General features: G+C 39.7%; 1 protein-coding gene across 4 annotated transcripts in view; it reads left to right on the top strand.

Annotated features, from left to right (window-relative positions):
- LOC102073008 (uncharacterized) overlaps window positions 1-25,755 on the top strand; it is a 370,008-nt gene that overhangs the window by 232,362 nt on the left and 111,891 nt on the right. For all 4 annotated transcript variants that reach the window (XR_012578937.1, XR_012578936.1, XM_074534753.1 and 1 more), the window contains exon 5: window positions 11,107-11,170. Coding sequence is in view for 2 of the 4 variants with exons in the window: in XM_074534753.1 (XP_074390854.1) it covers window positions 11,107-11,170 (64 nt within the window). In the remaining 2 variants the exon portion in view is untranslated. The remainder of the gene's footprint in view (window positions 1-11,106; window positions 11,171-25,755) is intronic.

The raw sequence follows: 25,755 nt of genomic DNA, 5'->3' as shown, positions 1-25,755 counted from the left end.
TACTTTCTGAGTTTATTTACTATTTATTTTATTAATTTATTTGTGTTCAAAATAAACTGATTGGCTGGTGAGTATTGTCAAGTTTCAGTATTCTGAGGAACTCGCAGCAAAGCAGAGGAAAGGCAAACACCAGTGTGTGTATATTCATATTCGGACGAGCCATATTTAGTATGACAAAACAGAACCAAAGACAGAAAATTAAAATGTCAAGTGGTGAATGGCTTACTGTGGTATTTAGCTCATGTAATGCAGGTTTTCCTGAAGTATCCAGTTTAAAATAATTTTTCTCTGCAGATAAAAAAAGAAAAGGCAGCTCAGAATATCTGGGTTTTGCTCCTGACATTATTACTTGGTTTGGTGCAAGCCATTTTCTGCTCAGCTTTCTTATGTTGATATCTGAAAATAAACTCTTCCAGGTATACTTTAACAAACTCAGTTTACACCACAGTTTCCTCTCACCTAGGTGCTTCTTGAAAATTGGATTTTTGAGCCACATGAAGTGTCCTGTGAAGGTGTCTGTTTTTACTGTATCTATGGAGATACTTGTATCAAACTCAAAGAGGAGTTTGAAGTCATGTGCATATGATCAATGAGAAGCTCTGGGAAATGCCTAACTGATACAGGCACTTCCTCTTGTCCCTGAGCTAGTGATAAAGCTTCTTGAAACAAGGACCTGAGCCTTGGTTCGGGTGCTGCAGCTCGTGTGGCTTTGGCAGCAGCAGCTCCAGCCCCTGGGCTGGGGGATGCTCTCAGCTCTGGGCACAGCTCTGACACCTCCAGTGCCCTCTGCACTTCAGGGATGCCTCAGGTGTGTCATCTACCCATTGTCTGAATATCCTTGAGTTATTCAGGCTCCCTCAGGATGAAACCTGTGTGCTTTAGGAGTGGTGAAGGTGAATTAATGTGATAAATTACAGTACTTCAAAAATTAACTGGCCTGTCCTGTAAATTCCTCTGAATCCCTCCTAGTATTTTCCTGTGTTTGCTGCACAGTATAAAAGTCACACTTGCCTCAAAACAACATGTTGCTTTTAGGGAGCAAAACAGATATTAAGGGTTGTTGGACAAGGATTATACTGATCCAACAATTACTTTAGAAATACACGCTTTTCAAAATCTCACAGGGAATATCTGGAAGGAAAGTTATGCAATCCCAGAAAGCATTTACTGTGAATTCTGAATTTTGTTTTCTGCTTCCTCTCCCTAATTCTGATAAATTAGTAATTACTTACTAGATTAAATTATAACATTAGATTGCTTTTGCAGCAGGGGAAATATAAGTTTAAATAAAAAAATTACTCTTGATCTAAAACCCCACATGTGTTGATTTCAGTCTGGATCAGATCTTTGCAGCTGAGTTATAATCTTGAAAACTGATGTTTATTATGGAAACACTGACATAACCTCTATTCTTTTGGTTCTGGCAGACATGGCAAAACTATCCAGAGACCATTTTTTCTAAGTTATTTTCTAGTCTCCTTGGACTTTGCTTTCTGAGTCTTTGCCAATTTTACTGCCATTCATGTTGACTAAAACCCTCTTAGAAATATATCAGTCTGTAGGAACCATTAGGAAATAACACCATTACACATGTTTAATAGGTTAGCTGAGGGGTGGGGAAAATTTAGCAACTTCTGCTGTGTCATGGTCATTCCAAAACAGTGGAGTCCAAAAGATTCATGTGAAAGAGAAGCTGGTAGGAGAAAAGTAAAGGTAAATTGCCAAGAAAAGCATTCTTGTTGTGAATTACTTTTGTTGCAAGTAAAGTCATGTTGCACAAGGTCTGCAAAGGTTTATTGATTCTTTAACTAGCAGGAACAGTTGGCAAGCATCCCTAGTATATTTCGGTTTTGTCTCTATCATTTTAATATTTTTTTATTATTCAATTTGCCATTAAAAGCCCATGGCAACCCAGCACTGGGCTTATGTCCTCCTACAGTCATTAAAAAGACAGAATCTGTTTTGAGAAACATTAAGCTTACATACAAAGTCATGAAATCCTAGAGTAATAACTTGTTTATAACCTTAGTTTCTCCCTTATGATAGTCTTTAATAAGAAGTCACGTTGTTTTTCTGCAAATACAGAGCTATAGTATCTTTGATACATGCAAAAGGCATCTGCTATTAATGTGTTTCACGAATCAAAACCCAAAAAATCTATCCAAACCAGCTGTCTAGCATAGTGAAAAATAATATTACTTTGTAGCTATGTTCTCTTGTAGGGAGAGAATCTACCAGAGACATTAAAGAATGTAATATACAATTAGATACAAATACAAGGGGTTTTAGCACCCACATGGGGGGTTCTTTTAGGATTTTTTGACCTAAATGTGTATCCAAGATGGTATTCATAAAAGGTCTGGTAGGATTTTGTAGGTGTGTGTAATTTTAAAAGTTGAAGTATTTTCATGAGAGTAGAAACCTTTTTCTTGCAAGAAATCTTGCCAGTACTGACTTTACAAGTCCATTCGTATTTTCTGTTGTTTTCTGTGCTTTTTCTATAGATAATTTCAGCTCTCTCTTTTTCCCTTTCCCTTAAATCTCTGGATGTTTTTTTCTCATTCTGTATGTGCAGAACAGATGAACTTTTGTTTATTAAAGTTTTCATGAAATTTAAGAATAGGTAAACATTAGGAGCAGAAAATTTGTGTAGTGAAGTTTCCAACTTTTTTGAGTGATTGAAGGCAAGTGGGTTATAATGGAAACTTTATTCAGCTTTGCTTGATAGCCCTCAAGAACAGAATATACCAGCTCTGAACTCCCTTACTTGTATCCTCATATTTTCAGGTGAATCAGATCTCTGTTTGAACCTGATCTGTAGAGTCCACAGCTAGTTGCTTAGAATCTGACATGCTAAGAAGGGGTTAAAAATAGGTGTACTCTGGACAATGATAAAGCAAGCACGGCAGCATTGGAGCTGCCCTTACCAATATCTGAGCTTGGCTCCCCTTAGCTGTTATTTCTTTCTTGAGTCTCTTTCTGTATCTATTTTGTATAACATCCTGTAAAGCATTTTGTGCTTGTAAGTTGCATCCCATAAGATGAGGGTATACTAAACATCAGGACTAAGTGTACAAATGGTGCTGAAAAATATGTTCTTTTTTGCATGCAGTCTTGGCACAAGAGTGCAGGCTTTCATTGTTTGATGTGCTGGTCCTCTGGTTCAGCCTTCATGAAATACTCACTTTGCATAGCATCACTCAAAGTTTGCTTGTGGAGCATCATTTCTAATGGCTGCATGACAGGGAAGTAGAATTTGCCTTCTGGGTCTCATTTCTTTCCCCCAGCACTCCTCTGGTGAGCAAAGGGAATATGCCTGAACATGTTTTGAGTTGGCCCCATCTGAATTAGTAAGTGCTTAATTCAGGTTGCATGACTAGGTGCCATTTAATGAAGACCTTATTCTTTTCCTTTAAGGGTCAGTTTCATTTTAAGACAGATCAGACTAGTTAGGCTGCACGTGACTTTTTGTGTAAAACATTTCTGGGTAATTTCAATGCAATTCCAGTTATGTGCAAACAAAATGAATAAGCATGTGCAAGACAGTGAATGAATGTTTTCTTTTTCTAACAGCCTGATAGAGATCCTGACTGCATGCTGGCTGATAGTACCATGTTAGTAGATGTGGACCTGGGTAAAAGAAAAAAAAAAATAAACAGAATAGTCAGAAACATTGCATATCTGTGTAATTTCCCTAAAATAGGGTTTGCCTGTCTTATAACATGGAGTTTTTGTTTGCTCACTGTGCTATTTTAGGACCTGTAAAAATGTCCAATGTCAGATCTGTGAAGAAAAAACATGTTGCCTATTAAACACAATCTGAAGAAAATAATATGGGGAATGTGTGTTTTCCAGTAAAGATAACGCAAAAGCAGTTTTAAAAGCATTGGTACTTGATTTTTTGATTTTATTTTTTTTTTTTTTAAATCAGCACACTCAGTTTCATTTCTGGTACAAGGCTCAGTGTCTGCTGTGGCTTGTAATAAACTTCCTTTTATCTTCAGTCTTTCAGCATCCTTTAAAGTATGTTAACATGCTTTGAAATCCCACTGACTTCATTCAAGAAATCCCCCACCCAATTAATAAATGGATGCCCAGGAGTCCAGTGTTATGCCAGCCTGGTGGTGTTCCCTTGCCTTGTAGGACCTAGCATCAAGCGGGAGCAGGCAGAATCTGCCCAACCATGTCTCACCTTGGAGGCAAAGAATTCAGCAGTGTGGTGGGCATTCACCTGTGTGAATGAGACAATTCCTCCTACTGACTCAAAATTATTCTCATTAATGAGCTAGAGGCCTGTCTGTCTAGACTGATGACTCTGGGTGTGTGGCAAAGAGAGATCAACATGGATATCTTGGCAGGCTTAATAAGATAACAAAATAGGTTGAACTTCCCTTGTTTCCGGTCTCTAATTCTCATATTTCCATGTCACCCAATCATCTCAAAAAATCCAAGGCTTTGTATTGCATACTATGCATAGTGTTTATGATTTCTGTGCTCCTGAAAGCCTAAAGTAGGTTCTAAAGAAATTAGTAAAAGGTTCATGTATAGTATGACTTTAAAAAAGAATTCTCTTTTTCACCTTAATGGACCTTCATGGTCAGTAAGAGCTTGCTAGGCATCTTTATACCTGGCACAAGTGTCACAATGACATTAATTGGTAGTTTTTTGTAGTTTCTAATAGGATTTGGTCATGGATGTGTGGGGGGGGAAGCCTTACTTTTGGACAGAGGGGTTTGTGGGGTTTGTTGAGCATCCGCTCTTTTACCAAAGGGCATGAAAACAAAAAGGTTGGGGAAATTGCATTTAGGTCAGAAAAGCACAGTTCTGTTTTTACATGTTTGGCTTCCCCCTCTCCATGGCACATGCCTTAGTGCACGTCCATGTCACCTCTGTGCTCTGCTTTGCGTGTGTCTCGCTGCTCAGTGTGAGGAAGGAGTAGTGTAAATCGATAGTAAATACTGGCCACCCACTCTGTGCTGGGTTACGCAATAGCTCGTACCGCGTACACAGAGACAAAAAGGGAAAAAGCACACACAGGCTTTACATTCAAAAGCTCTTGCATAATTTTGCTTTTCTACAGCCAAAGAGAGGGAAAAAAAAAAAAAAAAAGGGAAATAACAGATGGGGAGACTTGCAGGGTTTTTTCCCTTTTCTCAGACTGAACAGAGGCGAGCTTGTTTAACATCCATGGTCATTTCTAATTGCCCCGTGCTGCAGATAAGCAAGGCAGGCTTGCTTATGCTTGAAAATAAGAATTTTTTCCAGCTTCCATGATGTGGTGCACTTCTCAGGTAATACAAGACAATCTGTTATGAAGTGTTTAAGGCTGAATTGGTTATTTGTTTAGTCATAATGAAAAAAGAAAAAGAAACACCTCACTTCAGCTATTCGATACGTGTTGCAAAGTGAAAGAGGGACGAGGAGTAAGTGAAGTTGGATTGAATTCTCTGACGTTAGTTTGAGCACTTTTTTTTTTGAAATCTTTTTTCCTTTCTGAAAAGCAAAATATCTCTCACTGTAATATTTATGTAAAAAGCCAGTTATGTAACTCTCGGCTGCCTTTCGCTTTTGTTACCTCTCTGGACTGTACAGCTCCACTGTTTTTCCTGGCGACAGATTGTATTAAAACCTGCAAATCCTGATGAAAGGAAAGAACGACTGGGTGCCCACAGCACAGACTTTAATTTTGAGCCTTTTTAAGGGCTTCAGGCTAGAAGACAATGGATTTGTTTAAGATCTGGTTTTGGCTGGAGGAATTCTTATTGAGTATTTTCTTGTCACAGTGTGCTCTGGAACATCCCTGGCTTCTGCACAGTGTTTCTGCCTCTCTCCTCCTCTCTCTTCTCCCCCTCCCTCCAACTTTTGGATGTATACAATGAAAGCTTTTTCCCTTTCCTCTCCTGACCTTAATGCAAGTGTCAAGTCAGTCTCTGTAACAGCAGCAAGTGCAGAAGAACAGTGAAATTTTAGGCTATGTTGAACTTTATTAATTTCTATTTTAAGTGGTTGATGTCCATAAAGATCCAGAGATTCTTCTAATTAGAATTGGTGGGGGTATTTTAATTTACTTCCGTCAAATGCAAGAAAAAGTACATATAGCCCTGCTAAAACAATAATTTTTAAAAAAGAAAAAAGAGGCACTCTTCAGCTTCAAGAAAGGGAAGAAATGGGTCAGTAATAAAGAAAAGTTCATTCTTTCTTTTCTGTTCATATTACAGGAAGAATTTATTCCTGTAGCTATTGCAACCAATTTATTCCTAGTTGTATCCTCTGAGGATCTGACCTGTTTGTGGTTGTGAGCATTGTGTCAAGGTTTGTTTTCTTCTGCCCTTTATGAATCGTTCTTGTCTGCGTGCACATTCTTGGACAGATTCTTCCCCAGTGTAATGCTACTAATTCTGTTGATATGATGTCAGGAGTCTATTAGGTCAATTCTAAAGTTATAGGGCTCAATCTTCAGTTATTTTAAAGTGTTTTTCTGGCATTAGAAAAGAGCCATAAAATGAGTCTGCCTGTGAATTATGCCCACTTCAGGCATAGTAGAAAAAAAATTTTGAAGCTGACATCTTTCAACAGTGATCCCTGAGACAAGCTTTAGATGAAACAGGGTTTTGTGAAAACAGGAAGTGGAATATTTTAAGCTCTGTAAGTATGTTTTAATCTCTGTAAATATATTTCACCAAACTCCTGGGGAGTACACATATATTCAGAAATGTATTGGAACACCTGATTCTGAAACCAGCCCTTGCTTTGGCTCTGGGCAATGAAAACTTCTGCCTCCGTTTGTGTCTCCATATAGAATCACTTAGGGAATCACAATGGAACAGATACTCTTCTATTGTGCCTTTCAGAAGTATTCTAAACCTATTTCATTAGTTCTTGTGAAATCAGTTCAGATACATAGGGAGAAGGCATTGAAATATTTTGTAGAGGTTAAAAAATTATTTAAATTTCAGGCCTGTGTTGCCACACAGACCAAACTGTGGGCACCAACCATATATAAGATTCAATAGCCCTATATAATGTAATGACAATATATAAATGAAAATAACCTTGGTCATCAGATGATTAAATTCTGGAACACTATCCTGTAGGAATTATAGGGCCTGAAAACCTATGTATTTGTAAGGTGTGGCTGAATCAGCATATCAGTAGCAGTTTATAACATAGTTGCATGCAGTAGAGGAGAGAACCTCCTTAAAATCCCTTAGCCTGGTCCCTCATAGCTGTCAGCCCTTTATAAAATGCTTGGAAGATTTAAATGGTGTAACTTTACAGAGAACATGCTCAGTAATGAGTCCAGTGTTTGACTTAATCAAAAGAGTGATCATTTGTCTTTGAGTGAAAATTACTTTCTGCTTGTCTTTTCAGAGTCTCGGTCTGTAAGTTTTTCGTCGGTGCTGATTGCAATGGGAGGCTTATTTGGAATAGGTGTACAAAACCTGATAACTTTTAATGGCAGACAAGCAATTTTCCCTCTTAAAGGCATCTGCTTGCTTTTCAGTTACTGAGACATTTCTCTGCGTGTCACTGGGTTACCCCTAACTTCCCAGGTCTTCAGTCCCCAGCTTTGCTTTGTATGCTTGGGTGGGCTGCTATCTAGACACTAACCTTCCTTAATGGTCAAACAAACATTTAATTATTTCCTGAGTATTTTCTCGTTTAAAAAGGGAAAAGCCCTTGTAAATGCCTGCTGCTAAAACTCTGGTTATATATGCACGGTTGAACAGCAACCAGAATGAGGGAATTTTGTGTGTTCTGCAGAATGGAAATCTAATTTTAATTTATGGAGGAGAGGGTGATTTGACTTGACCAGATGCTAGACATGCAACCTGTGAAACTTCTGTCTGCCTAAATTCATAGGCAAAATAGGCAAAAGGGATGGTTTGAACAGTTTCTCAAATGAGATGTTAATATTCAGTTTTAATGAATAAGTCTTCACTTCACAACTTAAAAAGACTCTGCTATTTTATTTTTAAACATAAGCTGTTTGAGTCCTGTCTCTGTGAAGATCTGTGCCTTAGTTTTCTTAAATTCAAGTTTTTATTTTAGAGAAAAGGTTAAATATGAACCCTAAAGATTTAAAAAACAGCAACAGAAATGAAAAGAGCTCTACATTAATTTTTATTTCAAAATTTCATTATTTCTCTTCCCTGACACATACTTAGGATTGGGTATTTTTGAAAAATAGCTAGCTAAATTATTTTGCTGTATCCAGCAATGTGCTGAATTAGCTATGGTAGGCTTTTTATCTAGCAATTATTCTGCAAGGTTTCCTTCCTCCCTCCCTCCCTTCCTCAGAACAGTCGTTTTTGCAACTCTCACACTTTGGTTGAAGTTTATGACAATTTTGTGTCCTTCGCTATCAGTAATTCATTGCTAGCACCGTCAGTAGTTCCACTGGTCTTTTTGCCTTGCAGAAGTCCCTAGGAAATGCTGCAAGAAGCAATGTTTTTGGAGTAATTGTAACAGAACTATCAGGCCTAGCTGCACTGAATGTTCCTGCAGCCCTCCTTTTCAAATCTGTTATCTTCCACATTCACAGCAAACAGCACAGCTGGTTCATTTCTCCTGGAGAGAACCTGGAGCTCTTGCCCCTGCTGCTTAACCCCTGCGTGCAGGTGGGCTGTGACGCCTGCAGGGAAGGGTCACCCGAGGCCGGCAGGGTGGAGGAGCTGTGGGCATGTGTGCAGTGCTGCGAGCAGGGCCAGCACTGGGCTGCTCCCTGCTCTGGCCTCTGTGCCGCGGGTAATGCCTTATGCTGGCACTAAAGGAAGCAAGGGCTCTGTTTGGGCCGAGCGCCTCCGTCGGGGAGCCCCAGGAGGGGATGCTCCGTGCCGTGCTGTCTGTCAGAGCCCCTGTGGCAAAGGAGAGCATCCTTGTTTGCTCGTGGATTTGTTCCCTGGATGTCTGGTCTCATCACTGCCAGCTACTGAATGCTCAGGGCTTGTGTGGGGACGATGTTTAAGCTCTCTTCACCTTGTTGATGCAGAGGCTTAAGAACAACTCTTTAAGAAGTGACCTTTAATATCTGTAGTAGAAGAGGGCAGGGAGCTGGACTTGATGATCTGGAAAGTGTGCTTCAGGGTAAAATCTTGTAAAAAAACCTAAATATTTCAGTTAGTTCAGTTTCTGTGGGGACTCGGTTTGAGGTATTACTTCATAATTTCAACCGAAGAAACCTCTGACTTGTGTGACTTTTTGGACACGTGATGAAAGTCACCCCTTTAGGGAAGTTCTGGCAGAGACGAGATACAAAGAGAGTTTGTCTGTGTAAGCAGCTGAGAGGACTGCTCGTTCCTGAGTTTGTGCTGATTTAATGTGACTGGTTGCAGCAGAATAGATGGACTGGCTGCTCTGACTGTACTGTGAACGAGAGAAAAATACACTCAGTTGATAATGTTTTAAATCAAAATAAATAATGACGCTCTCCTTCATGGAAGGACTGTGAAAAGATATTAACAGAAGACAGTGCAGAAAGCATCTGAAACCACCTTTGTCTATAGTTCCCACTACATATATTTCTTAAACTGTTTTTCTCTTCACATTTTTTTTATTAAATATCTTGGTTGCCCTCACCCCCTTACACCACTGGAACAAAAAAATGACAAAGTTTCAATCCCATCTTCTAGGTTCCATCCAAATATACATTCCTGATCAGAAAACGTCAGTTGCCGCTGAGGCTGGAAATGGCCTGTTCTGCTTTGAGGAAGGGGGAGGCAGATAACTAATGGTTGCTCAGGCTGTCATGTTTCTGAGAATCAGCTGTTTTTTCTTTATACTGCAAAGATTAAACAAAGAATGTTAAACATTTCCCAATTTAGCATTTATAATGGAAAGCGGCTGTAGGGCCACAGCTTGCTGCTGCAAGGGCAGGCGTTCATACGAGGAGTTCTTAAAAAGGCTTTTATTTCCTTTGAAGGCCTGTCCAGCCTCCCAGCCCGGCCGCTGGGCTTTGCAATCAGGTGGAGGCAGCTTTAAATTTTTACTTTCATTAAGTAGGAGCTAATTTACATTTGTAAATGAAAGTTAAAACATCTCAACCATCTGCAAAGTGGAGGAGGAGGCAGTGGGTTTCTTTAACTTTTCAAATTTCTACAATCCTTTTTTCACATCAACAGGCAAGCAAAAATTATCTTTTAGAGCTCCTATTAGTAACAATACTAGTATTAATGATCCAATTTCTTAGCTTCAGTTCTTTGTCTTAGTTTCTGATATACCTGTTGGGTAAGTTCAGTCACCTTTATACGTGTATCCAGCTCAGGAGTTTAGAAACAAAAAGTTGTAGTCTGAAGTGCAGCAAAATCAAATTTTTTGACCTCCAGACAGCCTAACTTTTTCTGTACCATTTCATTAGGGGTTAAGTGGAGCACTCTGACTTTCTGTTTGTCATAGTAAAGACAAAGAACACTTAAGGGTGACTGGTGAATAAAAAGAAAAAAAAAGGAGGAATGACATTTTTTTCTATATTGTCATTGCATATACTTCTATCATGTATGTTTATCACCCTTTCTTATTTTTCAGTTTTACTTGAACAGTTCATAGTAGAGAAAAATAAATTGTTCAGTCTTTCTTAGTTAAGAATTTCACTATTATGCTAATATGTATCTTATTTCCTGTCAGAATGAAATAAGTGTCATTACAGTTAGTTGGGTTTTATTAAAAGAGCAGCTAAAAATGTCCTTTGCCTGCCTCTCCATTGGCTAGTTTTCAAAAATACAGTAGTCCTCTGTCATCTCATAGGGACAAGATCTGAACTTCTTACATAATTAAACCATTTTCAGAAAAAAATATTTCTGGTTTCTTGTATAAACTGTAAGCACTGTAAAGAAATCAGATATCCGTTTTCTGCCTTCTTCAGCCTGCCTGCAAGTAGATTTTGTCTAAACAAAATAGCTTTGTACTCAGCTGTCACAAACATTTATGTATTACTTGGATGTCTACACGTGTAATTTCATTTGCCTCCTTCAGTAGCTTAAATATGTTTGTAGATGCTTACCCACCTTTTCATTTCTTAAGGCAAGCTTTTTGCTATGATTTTTTTTAATAACTCAAAGTTTGGGTATAAAAAATATTTCAATCTTCTTGTGATTACATTTCTTACAGAATGCTGGAATTTTTGGACTGTGCATCTGTTTAGGCACGTGGAGAAAGACAAGACTGAGATCATGTAAGTCATGAAACTGAGGGTGAATAATCCATACTTTGTTCTTTCATAATTTTTTCAATTTATACCCAGATGCAAATAATAAACGAAAATGAAGAAAAAAATCAACTAGTTAGCTTTTATTTTAAAGTGATTAATGAAAAGCAAAGTTCAAATGAGGCCACAAATCCTGGTGGTGCACAATGGGTTGATTTATTTTGTAAATAGACCATGGATAATTAACCATAAAACAAAACTTTTCTTTTTTTTTTCTTTTTCTTTTCTTTTTTTTTTCTTTTTAAATTGCATAATGACACTGGTTTCTTTTAGTTGCTGTGAGTTGCACAGAGGGATAACGACTTATTCACAACTGGTTACAACTAGTTACAGCCAAGAAAAGAAAAATCCCAGAGCAAAGAGAAGAAAAAGGCTGTTAAACCCCTACTGCACTTGCAGTTTCACAGTGAGGCATTTGCTAGTGGCTACAGACTGGGAAAAGCCAGAGTAGATATTTACATACTCTAATGGCGCTTGCCGTGTTGCCCCATGCTTTGGCTCAAAACTCACAAGAAAACAGCTCCTGCAGCTGGCCTTGTAGTCCACAATTTTGCATTGACTTCTAAATAGAATTATTTGTGCTTTGTTGCAAGTTTCCATTATGTGTCTTCTTACTCTGACACTGAGGGAAGAGTCTTCTGGATAGTCATAGTCTGACTTGCTGCCAAGTCCTCTTGTGAGCCAGAGAGTGATGCTAGCTTTTCAGATATGTGATATGAGAAAACTGTCTGCCCAACATCCCCAAAATTTGTCTCTTCATAATCCACAGTCATCTGTGGAAGGGATCTCTGAAGCCCAAGAAGGAGAAGGTCCAATTTGTTGTGAAAGTACATTCACTTCTAATTAAAACTACCAGCTGGGATTACAGCCCTGGAGATTGTAAATAAAGTAGAGCATGAGACGTTCAGATGATAATATGGCCACTTTTGTGGTGGTTTGTATTAGTTGCCAGTACTTAGATTTGCTCATCTCATGCCAATTTATTAGAGTGAAGAGAAGGATTATGTAGGTAACAGTCAGTATGCAAAAGGTTGGAGTTGCCACACAGCAACTGACTATGGACACCTTAACTTGCTCTCACATGCCTTAAAATGCTTTTGACTGTATTTGTAAGACCTGCAACTCACACAAAGCTAAAATCTGTGTTCATGTTGCCTGTTGGTGCAGCTGTGCTGTGTTTCACAGATGGTGACTCTAAGGGACTTGCAAAAAGCCGTCCTCACTCCAAACAATGGCCCGGGCAGGCAGAGGTAGTGGGTAAAAGTGATTATCACTGGTATTGTTTTAGCTATGCTGACTCAGGTTGTTACAGCAAGGTTACAGACTGGTGTTGGTAAGGGTTCCCTATCCAACCCTGATTTGAGGGCATGCGATTTCTTCTGTGAATATTGAGAATTTCTTTGTCAGAATGTACTGCGAGACTGAGGAGAGGAGAAGCAGATTATTGATGTCTGACCTCTACCTGCTTGAGCTTAGTGCAGATAACTGGGAAGAAGGATTCTGTGTTTTTAATCTAGACCCCAGTTACAAGGCAGGATCTTAGATCAGCGCTTTGAGCTCACAACTAGAGAACTGATGAGTTGCCACTGTGTTACTGACACTGGTAACTACAATACATGGGCTGCCACTTGTAATCTGCTTTTAGGCCAAAGAGTCAATTTAAAATAGTATTTAGTTTGAGCAAGAGGCTTCTGTTGTGGGAGGGAGTTGTGCTGGGGGCAACATTAGCATTGTACTTACAAGCAACATTGCAGTGAAGACAAGACCCCAAAAATAAGTTAACTCTCCAAGGCTCAATACAGTCTTTGGCTTCTCTACAGGTCCTCTTGGAAGGGAAGCCAGCCAAGGTCCACTGTGGTAGTGCTAAAAGGATGAGCCTGGCCCATGGCATTCCCCTTGAAACTGCTTTTTGTTAGGCTTGTGCTTCAGGGAAGTGTGGCAATGTATGGAATCTGCTACTTACTGTTTATGGGTTAGAATTTGATTTTATTGACTAACAGAGTCCTTGTATCTTGTGACCATCTTTTTCTGTGCTTTGCATCATGCCAAAGAGACAGGGGAGTGGTGTTGGCATGTCTTTGTATGAATAGGTCTGTCATTAAATATTTGAAATAGAAACATCTGAAATAGATCTTGCCTGAGAAGAACAATGGGATAACTAGAGAAAGCCAGTTTTCTCCAAATTTGCTTTTGGGGCTAGGAGTTTTAAGCAAACAGAATTAAAAAAAAAAAAAAAAAAAAAAAAGAAAGAAAGAAAGAAGAACAAAGAGAGCAGGTTAGTGCATGGGCTAAAAAAAAACAAACCCAGGGAGGCGTGAAGGGAGACACAAGGAAAGTTAAAAGAGAAGAGTGGAGGGATGCTTAGCAGAGGGAGGGGTTTTCTTGTTTGTTTGTTTGTTTGTTTGAATAACTAAGACCAGCTAAGGGAGAGGGAAGCTGCTGGGTTCCTCTGAAATCCTGCTGTTAGGAAAGGGTTACAGGCAGCCTTTGCTGCAGGCACACACAAGATGAAGGGCAGGGTTTTCAATTCCTTTCAGACTGTGGAAAGTGTCAGCACATGGGTCCAGTATGCAGAACACAAATTCAACAGTCTGCTTGGTGTGCAACACGAAAAGCTCTGTTAGAATTAATTGTAATTCAAGCTTTTGAACAAGCCTTTGTGTTTTTTTCCTGTGCTAATAACCTGTTGGTGAGGATATGCAAGCCAAACTCCTCTTATTTTAGCCACTCTTATCTTCTCCCAAGTACCTCTCCCCAAATCTAATACCTAAAAACCTCCACAAGAAAATTAATCCCAACAGTTTTCCCCAAGATTTTGCCCATCTCAGCCTTGCCAAGTGTGGCATCTGATGTTGTAGTAGGCAGGTTCAAGTTCTGATGCTTTCATGGGGAACTAAGCAGTACAGTTGTTTGAATACTTCTCCAAGCACTACATTCAGAAATTCACTTTATAAGAAATAAAAATTTTTTGGTTCTTACTGATATTCTGACCATGTTACAGAAACATGGTCATGTCATCAGAAAATGACATGGGAGACAACTACTTCCCGTAAGCACCTCAGTGCTGAAACGGCCAGTGATGACTGGGAATGATGGGCTGGGCTTCAGCTCTCCTTCTGGTCTTCCTAAAGGAACAGTTTCATGTGTTGGCACTCCTGCTGCTACCTGATCTGGGTGAAAGCCCTCAGTTCTTCCCTGTTTAGGCTAAGATTTGTCTTATAGTTTCAGTCAAGCTTCACATGACTTCCTGGTATTTTGCATTTTAGTAATTTGCAAATGTATGAACAGTGATCAAGATATTTCTTGGCAGGTAAAGCAAACAGTTAAAGGAATTTTAGATGTTAAATATCTTATTAATCCCAACTGCTCTTACATTTTTCTACTGGTTAAGTTCGAGGTTAAAGGGCAGAGCAGAAACAACTGATATTCCCCTCCTTTCTCCTCACTTCAGATTCTTCTGTAGGAGTAGGACAGTCTGTGACTCTCAGTCTGCTGCTTTAACCTGCTCAGAACTGCTTCTGATACTTCCCCAAATGGCAGCAGTAATGAATGATGCTTGAGCCAACAAGATGTGTGTTAGTTGTTGCATAACTGGCTGTCTGAAAAAGCCTCTTACCTTTCCTACATCAGTAAGCTCCACCAGCTCTTGGACAAGAGCAGCATATCAGCTGGATTCTTAATAATAATTAGATTGTCACTGATATATTGGTAGTATTGCAGAGGTATCACAAGCTTCTGAGGCTCACTAAAGTGTACTGAAGGTCTGGACTAAAAGCATTAAAAAATAGATACTAGTATTCTCTTTGTGTGCAAATACTAGTTCATTTTTAAAAAATGCTTCTAGGATTCTTATTTGTTTTTTCTATTCATATTTCCAGATAAAGCTTTTTGGCATTTTTGGAGCAGAAATGCATTTGTTTCAAACTTTTATTTCAAAAATGTATTTAATGTTCTAATATAAAATTTAAATCAAAACTGAGAGTAGCTATCAAAACAAAATTATTTTGTCAAAACAACATTCAATTGATTGAAATGATTTTTTGTTTTTGTTTCGTTGGTAACTTTTCAATGCAGTGTTTAATTCAACTGTGAAACAAAAGCAAATTTCAAAGTCTAGTTATCCTGTGAAGCAAAAATATTGGGTTGTGTTTGGGCTATTCTAGATGGTGCTTAAAGAAGTGCTTCATTAGAATTCTACTGAATCTTTTTAATAAAGAAAAATAATAAAAGGTGTGAGGGCACAACAGGACAAGAGTAAGGAGGCCTCAAGCTGTGCCAGGGCTCAAGCTGGACCTCGGGATAATTTTTTTCATTGAAAAGGTTGTAAAGCGTTGCAGTGGGCTGCCCAGGGAAGTGGTGGGGCCACCATCCCTGAAAGCGCTCAAAGAGCAACTGGATGTGGCACTTAATGCTGTGGTTTAGTTGGCATGGTGGTGTTGAGTCAAAGGTTGGACTCGATGATCTTGGAGGTCTTTTCCCACCTAAATAATTCTCAGACCCTTAGACTATGCTGAAATCTTCTTGTATTGATGTTATTCTATCTTTGTTCAGTAACAGTTCATCAGAATCCACCTCTCTAACTGTATGTAAATCTCCCCTGGAAATGTATTCTGTGTTTCTGCTCAGCAAATTGGGAAGTCTCTGATACTGTGTCAGCTCTCCTGACTGCCATCTCTGTGGGCTGGTTACAAATCCGATTCTGGGTGCCCATCTGAGTCCAGCTGCTTGCAAAGGGAACAAACAGTTGAAGGTAATGACAGTGTGAGTGTAAAGCTAATATTAGTTAATATTAGTGTATTCTCTTTATTTGTTACTTCTTAGATTTGATTTAAAAGGGACCTTCCCTTAGAAGAACACATTCTGGTTATTGCTTTGCATCTTTTCTTATCCTGTATAACACCCATAACACACTATCTATTTTTCTTCCTCATGTAGAAGCTGTATACTTAAATAGTGAAATTCTTCTGGCAGCAGTCTTGTCAAGGGCCACAATGTGGTAGATGCCTTGGGAACATTTTACTTTATAGATTACTGCTTCGTCTAAGTTTAAATTCTTCAGGATTGGCCTAAATCAATTTCAGTGAGAGCACTCCACAAAAGAAAAACATGAATATAAGGGGGGTGTGTTAGACAAATAAGGGCAAGGGTGAAGATTAAAAGCACAAAAAATGGTTAAGAATTGTTCTCTTGCTGGAAAATATAAAACATCTGACATTGTCTGAACAGTGTGATGATCCGTACTTTTCGAAGGACTGAGCTACTTAACCCACTTGTGATACCTTGGTTATTCAGCTCTGTCTGCCTTGAGCATGGATAGATACAATGATTTTGTATTCCTTGAAAGCATCAGCAGTGCAACTTCTGTAAGCTTGGGATAGATCAGTGAACATTTGATCACCCATTCAATAGAAGTTGTGGTTCTGCTAACTTTGAAGTTCTCACTCCCATTAGAGGTAAACAGAAGGTGACAAAGTAATACCAATTGAACATTTTTTTCCCATTTGTTTGACCACCTAACCTATTGTTTATGTTTTTCAAACCAGAAAAGGGGTATTTCGTGATACAGAAAAGCTGCTTTAAGTAAATATATATTGGGGCAATAGTGCAATAGTGTTGTTGGTTCAGTATTTCTCTGTAAACAGGCCTATGGCAAGACAGACAGAAAGGTATGCTTTGAACAACAGCTGTCTCCTGTATTCACTAGAATTTTTTACATGCTTAATCACATAACCTACTGTATCAACATAAATTTAATTTAGTCTTATGAAGACTGATTTTATCTGAGGAATACATTTTGCATCGGTCTTGGACATAAAGGGTTGGGATATTAATGTATTTAGGCCTTAAAAAGTACAAAAATAAAAGTTCCCCCACCTCAGAGTTCAGTAAATAAAGAAATAAAACAGTTTATGTTGTGGACACGCTCTCAATATTTCCTGCACGCTGGTGGAGCAGCGCACATCACAAAGATAATAATATAAGCAGTAAAATACCCCAAGCAAACAGAAAGCATCTGTAGGTCTTGCCTTGTTGGCTGATATTATTGGGATGGTTGTTTTTAGCTTACCATGCCATTAATGCTTTGCAAATGTATATGTGCATGCTGAGGGTTGGTCAGGAATTGAACTGTGTTTATAATGGTTCTATTCAATTGCTGCATTGTGCCTGGATGCCTGCAGATATGTAAGAGCACAGGAAAGGTACTCAAGGAACTATTAGACCATGGCTGGTCTACCAGCCTTAGTCACAGGAGAATGTAATGGGCCATAAACAGGATGTAAAGAACCATTTGGAAAGATGTTTGGAGAAGTCCTGGCATTTAACTCATGAGATGTTTATTAGTGGATGTCCCCACAATTCTTGTTGAAAACAGATGAAGTTCCTTTGGAATGTGTATTGAGCCGGATCTAAGCTCTGTCCTTGGCTTTAGCAGGCTGGGGATCAAGTTCATGTTGGAAATTCTCAATTCACACTGCTGTCAGAGCCCACAACTCTTGTTCAAGCTGTTGCAGCCTGTGCTGCCTTCAGCCCCAAATCAGAACTGGCAGTACAGCTCTCCTGGCTGCAAATACAGAAGCTAGAAAATGTCCAGTGTTAACTTGGTTTTAAGTGTTACTTGATGGAATCACCTCTGGTAATATGAGTTTGGGGAACACTGAGATCTGATCTTTTTGTTCAGTCTTTCCTTGTAGAGGTAAATGGGCCATATTGCTGGGAAATGGCAATTGTAAGCATAATTCCAAAATACATAGGAGGATTTTAGCAACACAGGTAACGAAGCCCCGCTAAGAAAGCAGGCTCCCTTTCAAGAATCAATGATCCTCAGGTCAAGAAGTCAGAGACTTTCCAAAAAGTTAACTTGGGCAAAAGAAATGAGTTTATCCCACTGGCTCCGAAAGAGCTATTAGCAGTACACATCCATAGAATTGTCTGCCTGATTGTGTGCATTTAAGTTAGTTCTGGATTCCCTTTTCAGACTCAACTGTTTAACAGAAATATGGCAGCAGCTTCAAAAATTGCTGATTCCTGTCTCAGGCATAACGAATTTCACAGTATATTCTTAATTCCTATTTCTATAGCAGTTTGTAAAGCATCTTCACTTACAGGTTTTTAGTATTCAGTGAGAAATAAATTTGGGAATAGGGTCTTTCAGGTAAGGGGCCTGTTGCAGAAGTTTCTAAGTCCTTTAGTCATTGCATTGTACAAGAAATTCATATTTTTGCAACTGAAACTTCTGAAAGATTCATATAAAAATGAGATTGCTGTATTTATGGGAAAATCTTGATATCATCTTGCTGTTATGTGAGGCATTTAAGAAATCCTGAAATATCTTTAAAGATAAAACAATGGGAAGCTGCTTACCTCATGACATAATAAGGCAAAATAAGGTCAGGAAAAAAGTCATGATTGCAGTTCCAGCAACAGAACTGAATGAGTTATTTGTAAGAAATAATTTATTTGCCAAATACAGCTTTTCTTGTCTCATCAAATATACACAAGTTGATCAGTCTCTTTGATTCAGGAATCGTTGGAATTTATTCGATGACTGCTTTCAAAACTTACATTCTATGGACTCTCTGTAAAGGGAGATGAAGGAAGGATGGCTGTGGTTTTAATACTATTTGCAAAAGCCTATTCTGTAATTTTCCTCTCTGGCATCCATCTTATAAATTTGCATTACATGATGCCAGGCATTTAGGAGTCTATAGTTTTGATGAAAGGTAGTAACAAGTTCAGCTTTCATACAAGAGTTAATGTTCATGCAGCAAGAGTTAATGCTTAGCAGATAGGAGACTTATCACAGGTATCTGCATTCTCAAACGTCCTTTACATTATATTTATTTTATTGACCCTATGACTGAAGTGGTAAACAATAAATAGAAAAAGGAGGTCATGATGTTGCATGGATGAAGTGAGGAACGGGGTGTGATTATTTCATGAGTGCACTGATTCAGAAGCTCAGGGTGAAGCTAGATGCTTTTATTCACTGCACATAAGGGCAGAAACATGTCATAAGTAGTTGCTGGTGTGCTGCATTCATGAAAAAAGCACAGCATTCACTTTCCAGCCACCAGAGAATAAAGGAAAGACAGAGCTGCAGACATCTGCTACTGTGTTTGCTTACCTACCCCTGTTCCTGGAGGTTTTAAAGCAGGATTTGAAAAGTGCATGTGACAGTCATTGTTTCTGGCCATACTTTACAACAAACTACTGACTTTAAAGGGCCAAAATTTGGAGCTGCATTGTTTAGCCAGGGCACACAGGGCACACAGGACACTGTCAGCGAAAAGGCTGGGAATAAAATTTAGTTCCTAGTTTCCTGGCTATTATTTAGAACATATCTGATTTAAAATCTATTTTCTGCATACCCTTGCGTGCATATTTGTTGGCACATGTGCTTCTTGCCATTATGGGGCAGATCCCATAGATTTTCTGCGTCATTAGTACAGAGAGCCAGTCATTAAAAAAACAAAACAAAAAGCTTATTTGCCTGAGCCGTTAAGATTTTTTCTCACAGTTCTGCCTGTGGCGCCTGTCACTAGCAGTCAAATAAGGACAATTTTACCATTCTCTCCTGCTGCTCTAATTTTTTTTTTCAGTGCCAGTACATGTATTTGTTATTCTTTATAACTCCCTTTGAAGTTGGGAATCCAAGGGGAATCTAAAACCGACCAGATGTTTCTGCTGCTGGAGACACAGAAGACAGCAAGGATTAAGTTTAACTGAAACTTAGTTCTCTGCAAAACCCCATTACAGTGAGAATTCTTCCTGAGTTAATTTTATTTATTATTTATATTTGCACTTGCCATCCTTGGTAGGTGATACCTCAAGTCATCTGGCCTGGGAGAAAAATGGATGATTTATCCAAGTAAATAGTGTATCAGCAGCTGCCTGCGTTGATTTCCCTTATGGGGTTTCAGTTCCATTACACTGCATATTTCCCACCCACACTCTTTATACAGTATTTCATGTTGAGGAAAATCATTCCCATCTCTGTAACTTCAGAGAACAGATATGTGGAACCATCCAGGGAGAGGGCAGTGCAACTCCTGTGTGCGTGGGGAGGGGTGACATACTTAAGAAGGTACTGGCCAGAAAGCAGCATGAGATTTTTAACTCCTTCTCCTGTCACGGCTGAAAGATGAGAGAAAGGAATAAAAGCACACATGGGAGAGTGGGTATGAGAAAGAAGGGCTGTGCTAACCTCCTCGAAGTGAGAGCAGCAGTTATCTCTCAGGTGGGAAAGGACAGGAAGAAATATTTCTGTTTACTTCTGAGTTCAAGTAAGATGCTCTTGAAGCTGCAAGACAAGAAAAAACAAGAAAAAAGTTTTAGAACAGTCTGTGACATTAAATATGTGTAGTCCTGTGCAGTATCCATCTCCTAATTAGGCGGTGGGCAATTCTGCTGGCCTGCTTCTGCAGTCACATGAGAAGCAACCCACGAGAGAAAGGAGTGCATGTTCAGGCCTCACGAAGGTCCAAATGGGAAGGCAGAAGCAGAACAAGACCTTGGTCTCTCTTTACCTTGGGCATGGCTTAAGATAAAGTTTGGATCCACTTTCATATTTTAAACACTTCTGATTTCTGGAGCACTGGTTCCAAGTTATCTCACCTGAGTTTGTGGGACGGCCTGTCCCTGTTCCCATCTGTCACACCCATATGTAGCTGTTGAGTGTACTGATACCATTCAGTTGAGTTGGAACTGAAAAGCTGATTTGTTTTCTACAGAATAGGTATCTAAGGAGTGGAGAAGAACTCAGAGTAGTGCTCCTGCTGAGGGAAAAACAAGCAGAACTTATCAGCTAAGCATGTTTGGCAGAGGACAGTTGTCTGGTCAGCATAGAAGAGCCACAGCACAGGCTGTCTTCTGCTCACTGAGAACATTATCTGTGTTCTGGGAGAGAGAACCAAAGACAACCGCACTCCTCTTCTCTGCTGCTTACAGGCTCTGATTGCAAATCTGTAGGAAGACAGACTTTATCAGTATCTGTTTCATGTCTGAGCTGGTTTGGTTTTCTGAAGTCCAGTCCTCTTTCAAGTTGATAAGTCAAGGTACATCTCTGGCAGATAGCGCTTTCCCTTTCCTCTCTGCTGTGGGATTCCAGCACCTCTTCCCTGATTTTTCTCTGTATGGATTCACTTAATTGTTTCACACCAAATCTCGCTGCTTCTCAAGTCTTGATGTCACAGCCACCATAACTGAGAAATAGTGTTGGACTCTGCCTAAGTTTCTCTTCTAATTGGCCAGATGGATTGCTAACACCTTCACTGGGGCACTGTCTTCCATCATTCGCTGTTGGAGTTGTTGCCTAATATTGCAAGGCCCTACACACCACGTTAATTTGTTTTTAAACAGGAAAATCAAAAGCCTGGTAATTGTATAGAGCCTCCCAATGAACACCAGGTAAAATGTATGCACTGTAACAAGCTCTCTTCAGAACAGCAGAAGGGAGTGGAGCAAATGATTTGCTAGCATCTATACTTACTTAAAGCTGCTTTTCTGATTTCAAAATATAAAAAGAAATTAAGTCCTGGAAACACTGGGTGATTTGTATTTGGGATCTTCTGTAAGGTTTAGAGGAAAGATAAAAAGAAAAAGGTAATCACATGTTTTTTATATTTTAAGGACCTGAATTTCCCAGCTTTGTATTAAAGGGAAACAGGTTAAAATCAGAGAATTTTGGACTTATGTATTTTCTCTTCTTTATTTTTTTGTCAAGGCATCAAGGCAGATGGTATGAAAAGCATTTATATTGGTCTCTTTGCTGACGGAGCTTTACCTAATAATCCAGGACTTGGAACTGGGTGCTTCAATAAAAACACTTCATGAGAGATTTTTCCACTCAAAGCACCAGGAGAAGTTTTTTAATTGACAACATCAAAAATTAGTATCCTGCCAGGACTACATTTCTTTGCACCTTATTACCCAGAACAAAAGATTAATATGTTCTCATTCTGAGCAGGAGAGTTTTCAATAATTTTTTCCTTAATTAAACCAAAAATGAAGTGAAATGGTTTACCACAGGACTGTGAGAGTGAAGTGACGAAAAGCCCAATTCCATCTGTGATGTGCTGACCCTGTCTGGTCTGTAGGGTCCCACCAAAGCTACTCTATAACTCCCTTCCTCACCTGGACAGGGGAGTGAAAATACTACTCTTGGGCCGCGATAAGGACAGGGAGAGATCACTCAACAATTACCATCATGAGCAAAACAAACTCAACTTGGGGAAAATTAATATAATTTTTTACAAGTCAAATCAAAGTAGGATAATGAGAGATAAAACCAAATCCTAAAAAAAACTTCTCTGCACTCCTCCTTTCTCCTTGAGTTTGTCTTCACTCCTGATTTTCTTTAACCCCTCCCTGCAGTGACACAGGGGGATAGGAAATGTGGGCTGAGGTCAGATCATCTGAGTTGTCTCTGCTCATCCTTCCTCCTAAGAGGACTTCTCACACCCTTTCCCTACTCCAGCATTGGGTCCTCCCCGTGAGACACAGCCCTCCATGAACTTCTCCAACCTGAGTCCTTCCCACGAGCTACAGTTCTTTACAATGGGTCCCTTCCACAGGGTGCAGTCCCTTCAGGAGCTGGCTGCTCCAGTGTGGATCTCCCACAGTGTCACAAGTCATGACAGCAAACCTGCTTCAGAGTAGACTTCTCTGTCTCTGAGGTTACAGGTCATGCCAGGACTCTGTTCCAACGTGGGCCTCCCAAGGGGATGTAGTGTTCTTTCCGAATCCTCTGGCACTATTTTAGTGTCTTCCGTGGGCTGCACGTGGATCTTGTTCCAGTATGAACCTCTTATGGGCTGTGGGGGCACATTCTACCTCGCTATGGTCTGCACCAGGGGCTGCAGGGGAGTTGCTGCTCCAGTGCCTGGAGCACCTCCTGCCCCTCCTTCTCCACTGGTCTTGATGCCTGCAAAGTTGTTTCTCTCATGTATTCTAACTCCTTTGTGCTGCTGCTGTTCTTCAGTTTTTATCCTCCTTTTCATTGTCCGGGAGGAGCTGTGACAGTCACTGATGGGCTCAGCCTTGGCCAGTGGTGAGTTCATCTTGGAGCCATCTGGCCCTGGATCTCTTGGATGTAGGGTAAGCTTCTGGCATCTGGCAGATTTTCAAAGAAGCCACCCCTATAGCCACCTTGCTACCAAAGCCTTGCCATGGAAATCCAATATCCATAGCTTTTATTTCTTTATCCTAATTTAAGCACTTGATTCTCTTCTGGTGATTGCTCTGTTCTCTTGTTTTTGATGATTTGCTAGATATTTTGAAATTTACAGACTTACTTCAGTCTTTGAAATTAAGAAATCTCAACTTTTAAAATCCCAAATTAAACTGTGATTCTGAGTTCCCTGTAATTGTGAGCACCTTGACATACAGAAAAGGCAGCATTCCTCTTTGTTCACTTACAGTCTGAACTTCATCCTGTAACCCAGCTGTAGTGGAGAAAACTGAAAGACTGAAGCCAGTGGATAAGAGGATAACATGGTTCAAATCTAAAATTTGAAGTTCAGCTCTGTGCAGCCCCCACCTGCATTTTTAGATTTTTGTATGTGTGTGTTCTTGAGACATTGCATTTGAAATATATACAGGAAACTAAGCTTAGCTGGAAGGCTGTAACTTGTAAACAGTTTCCCATGTATGTTTTGATAGAATGGTATGGGGGCGTGGGGCAGGGCTGTGGATTTAGAAGATATTTTTATGCTTTCATAACACAATCCACAGTCCATTTTAGATTAAGTTCTGATTAAACAAAGATATTCAGATGTGCTATGAAAGCTAGCAAATACTGAAACTGCTTCCTCGGTATTGTGACACACTCCAAAGCAGCCTGACCAGGTGGGAGGTTACACCCTACTTTGTTAGGTCAGTTTGTGATGTTTTTCCAGCTGCCCTAAAGTGTCATGAAAGATAATTTAATGTCATTTACAGTTGTCTTCTTCCATATAGGAGCACTGCAGGCAAGAGTGTGCAGTTCTGCCAACAGTAGGTGCCAACGACATGGCTTACCTATTGTCACTAGCATACTGTCTTATACAGTCAAACAGGAATCTCTCTTTTATCTCTTGCAGTCTTGAGTATTAGACTATCTAGGCAATGAGTCCAAACCAACAGGGAGCCAGAGGGTAGATTGCACATTTGACTGTGAGAGTCATCATCAGGCCAAGTACTCCATCAGGCCAGTTGGAAAAGCATCTTGTTACTGAGAGGTAGGGCTGGATTTATGTTGTGCCCTCCCTCTCAATTAGAGAGGGAGGATTAGATAGCCCATAATGTAGCTGTGATACTCTTGAGCACCGATGGGTTACAAGTCCTTCTGCTGTGCTCAGAGTAGCACATGTGTGAATAGGGTAAGGACTTGGAAGCAGCCCCAGTACCCCCAAATTGTCTGAGTTATTCCACCAAAGTAGCATAGACCTCTGCAGAGCACACTCTCCACCAATTTGCAGGCATTCGTGTTCTGTTGGTCTTGGAAAACATTATGCCTCCTGTTCTCAAACAGAGTTCCTGTTTCCCTCATGGTTTAGCAGCTGCCTTGCAGTTGTGATCCTTAGATCTACCTTTCTCAGATCTCCAGTTTGCCCCATGGCCTCTTTCATCTTCCTTTCCCTGGGCCCTGGACAGATTCTGAGCTCCCTGCTAGCTTGCTGTTGCTTTGTGCACCCTCTGATTGCGGGTGCTGCTGTTCTGACAGTCTACCCCAATCCTTCGTTGCTCAGAGGAAATAATAACTCTCATTCAGCTGCTTTCTTAGCATTTATTGTGACATCCGAAGACAAATGCAAACTCATCTCTAGAATCATTATTCTCTTTGAAGAACAACGGATTGTCAGGGGAGACATTTTTTTGTGTGGATTCACTTAGAAGTTCTGTCCCCTAGTGTGGTTCTCCAGCTGCCCCTGTCATATCCTCCGTTGTTGTTTATCCAACTTTTAATAATTTCCTTTTCATGCTAGAAAGGGCCACATAATTTTCTCTCTGTGTGTGCATGTATTTGTATCTACTTCATGTTTTTTCATTTCTCTCAATTCATAACATACAAAATGTATAGGAAAAGGCATTCATTGAATTAAATACATTTATTATTTATGCATGGTTTATATTTTTTGGCCTAAATTTTGTTGAGTGTCTAAGGATTTTGTGCACCTCTATTTAGTCATTAAGGTATTTTTAATCACCTCACATCATGACTAATTTTTAGAAGAGACAAACTGATTTGTGAATAGGGTACACCTGCTTCTGTGTTGAAACAAATAGAGGGGACCCTTCTTGGGGTTACTAGGAGAGGTGGAGACTATGAGCATTGTTCTGTGTAATCAAAAGAAAGAATATCAGTATTAATATATTGCCAACCACATTGCTCCTCACACTGAGCATCAGCTATTTATTTATGTTTTCTGGATCATCAAAGCTACTTTGAGATACCAGTGTAATACCTGAGTGGCTTTGGTTAAATTAATTTGGCTTCAAGTCATCTCTGTTTCTGATGGGAGATCAGGCCTGGTCTGGAACCAGCTAGAGGTGGTAGCTTAATTTGCTCTATT

The sequence above is a fragment of the Zonotrichia albicollis genome, chromosome 2, assembly GCF_047830755.1.
Source record: "Zonotrichia albicollis isolate bZonAlb1 chromosome 2, bZonAlb1.hap1, whole genome shotgun sequence".
In the NCBI taxonomy this organism is placed as follows: Eukaryota; Metazoa; Chordata; class Aves; order Passeriformes; family Passerellidae; genus Zonotrichia; species Zonotrichia albicollis.
This window is presented reverse-complemented; position numbering and strand designations above follow the sequence as displayed.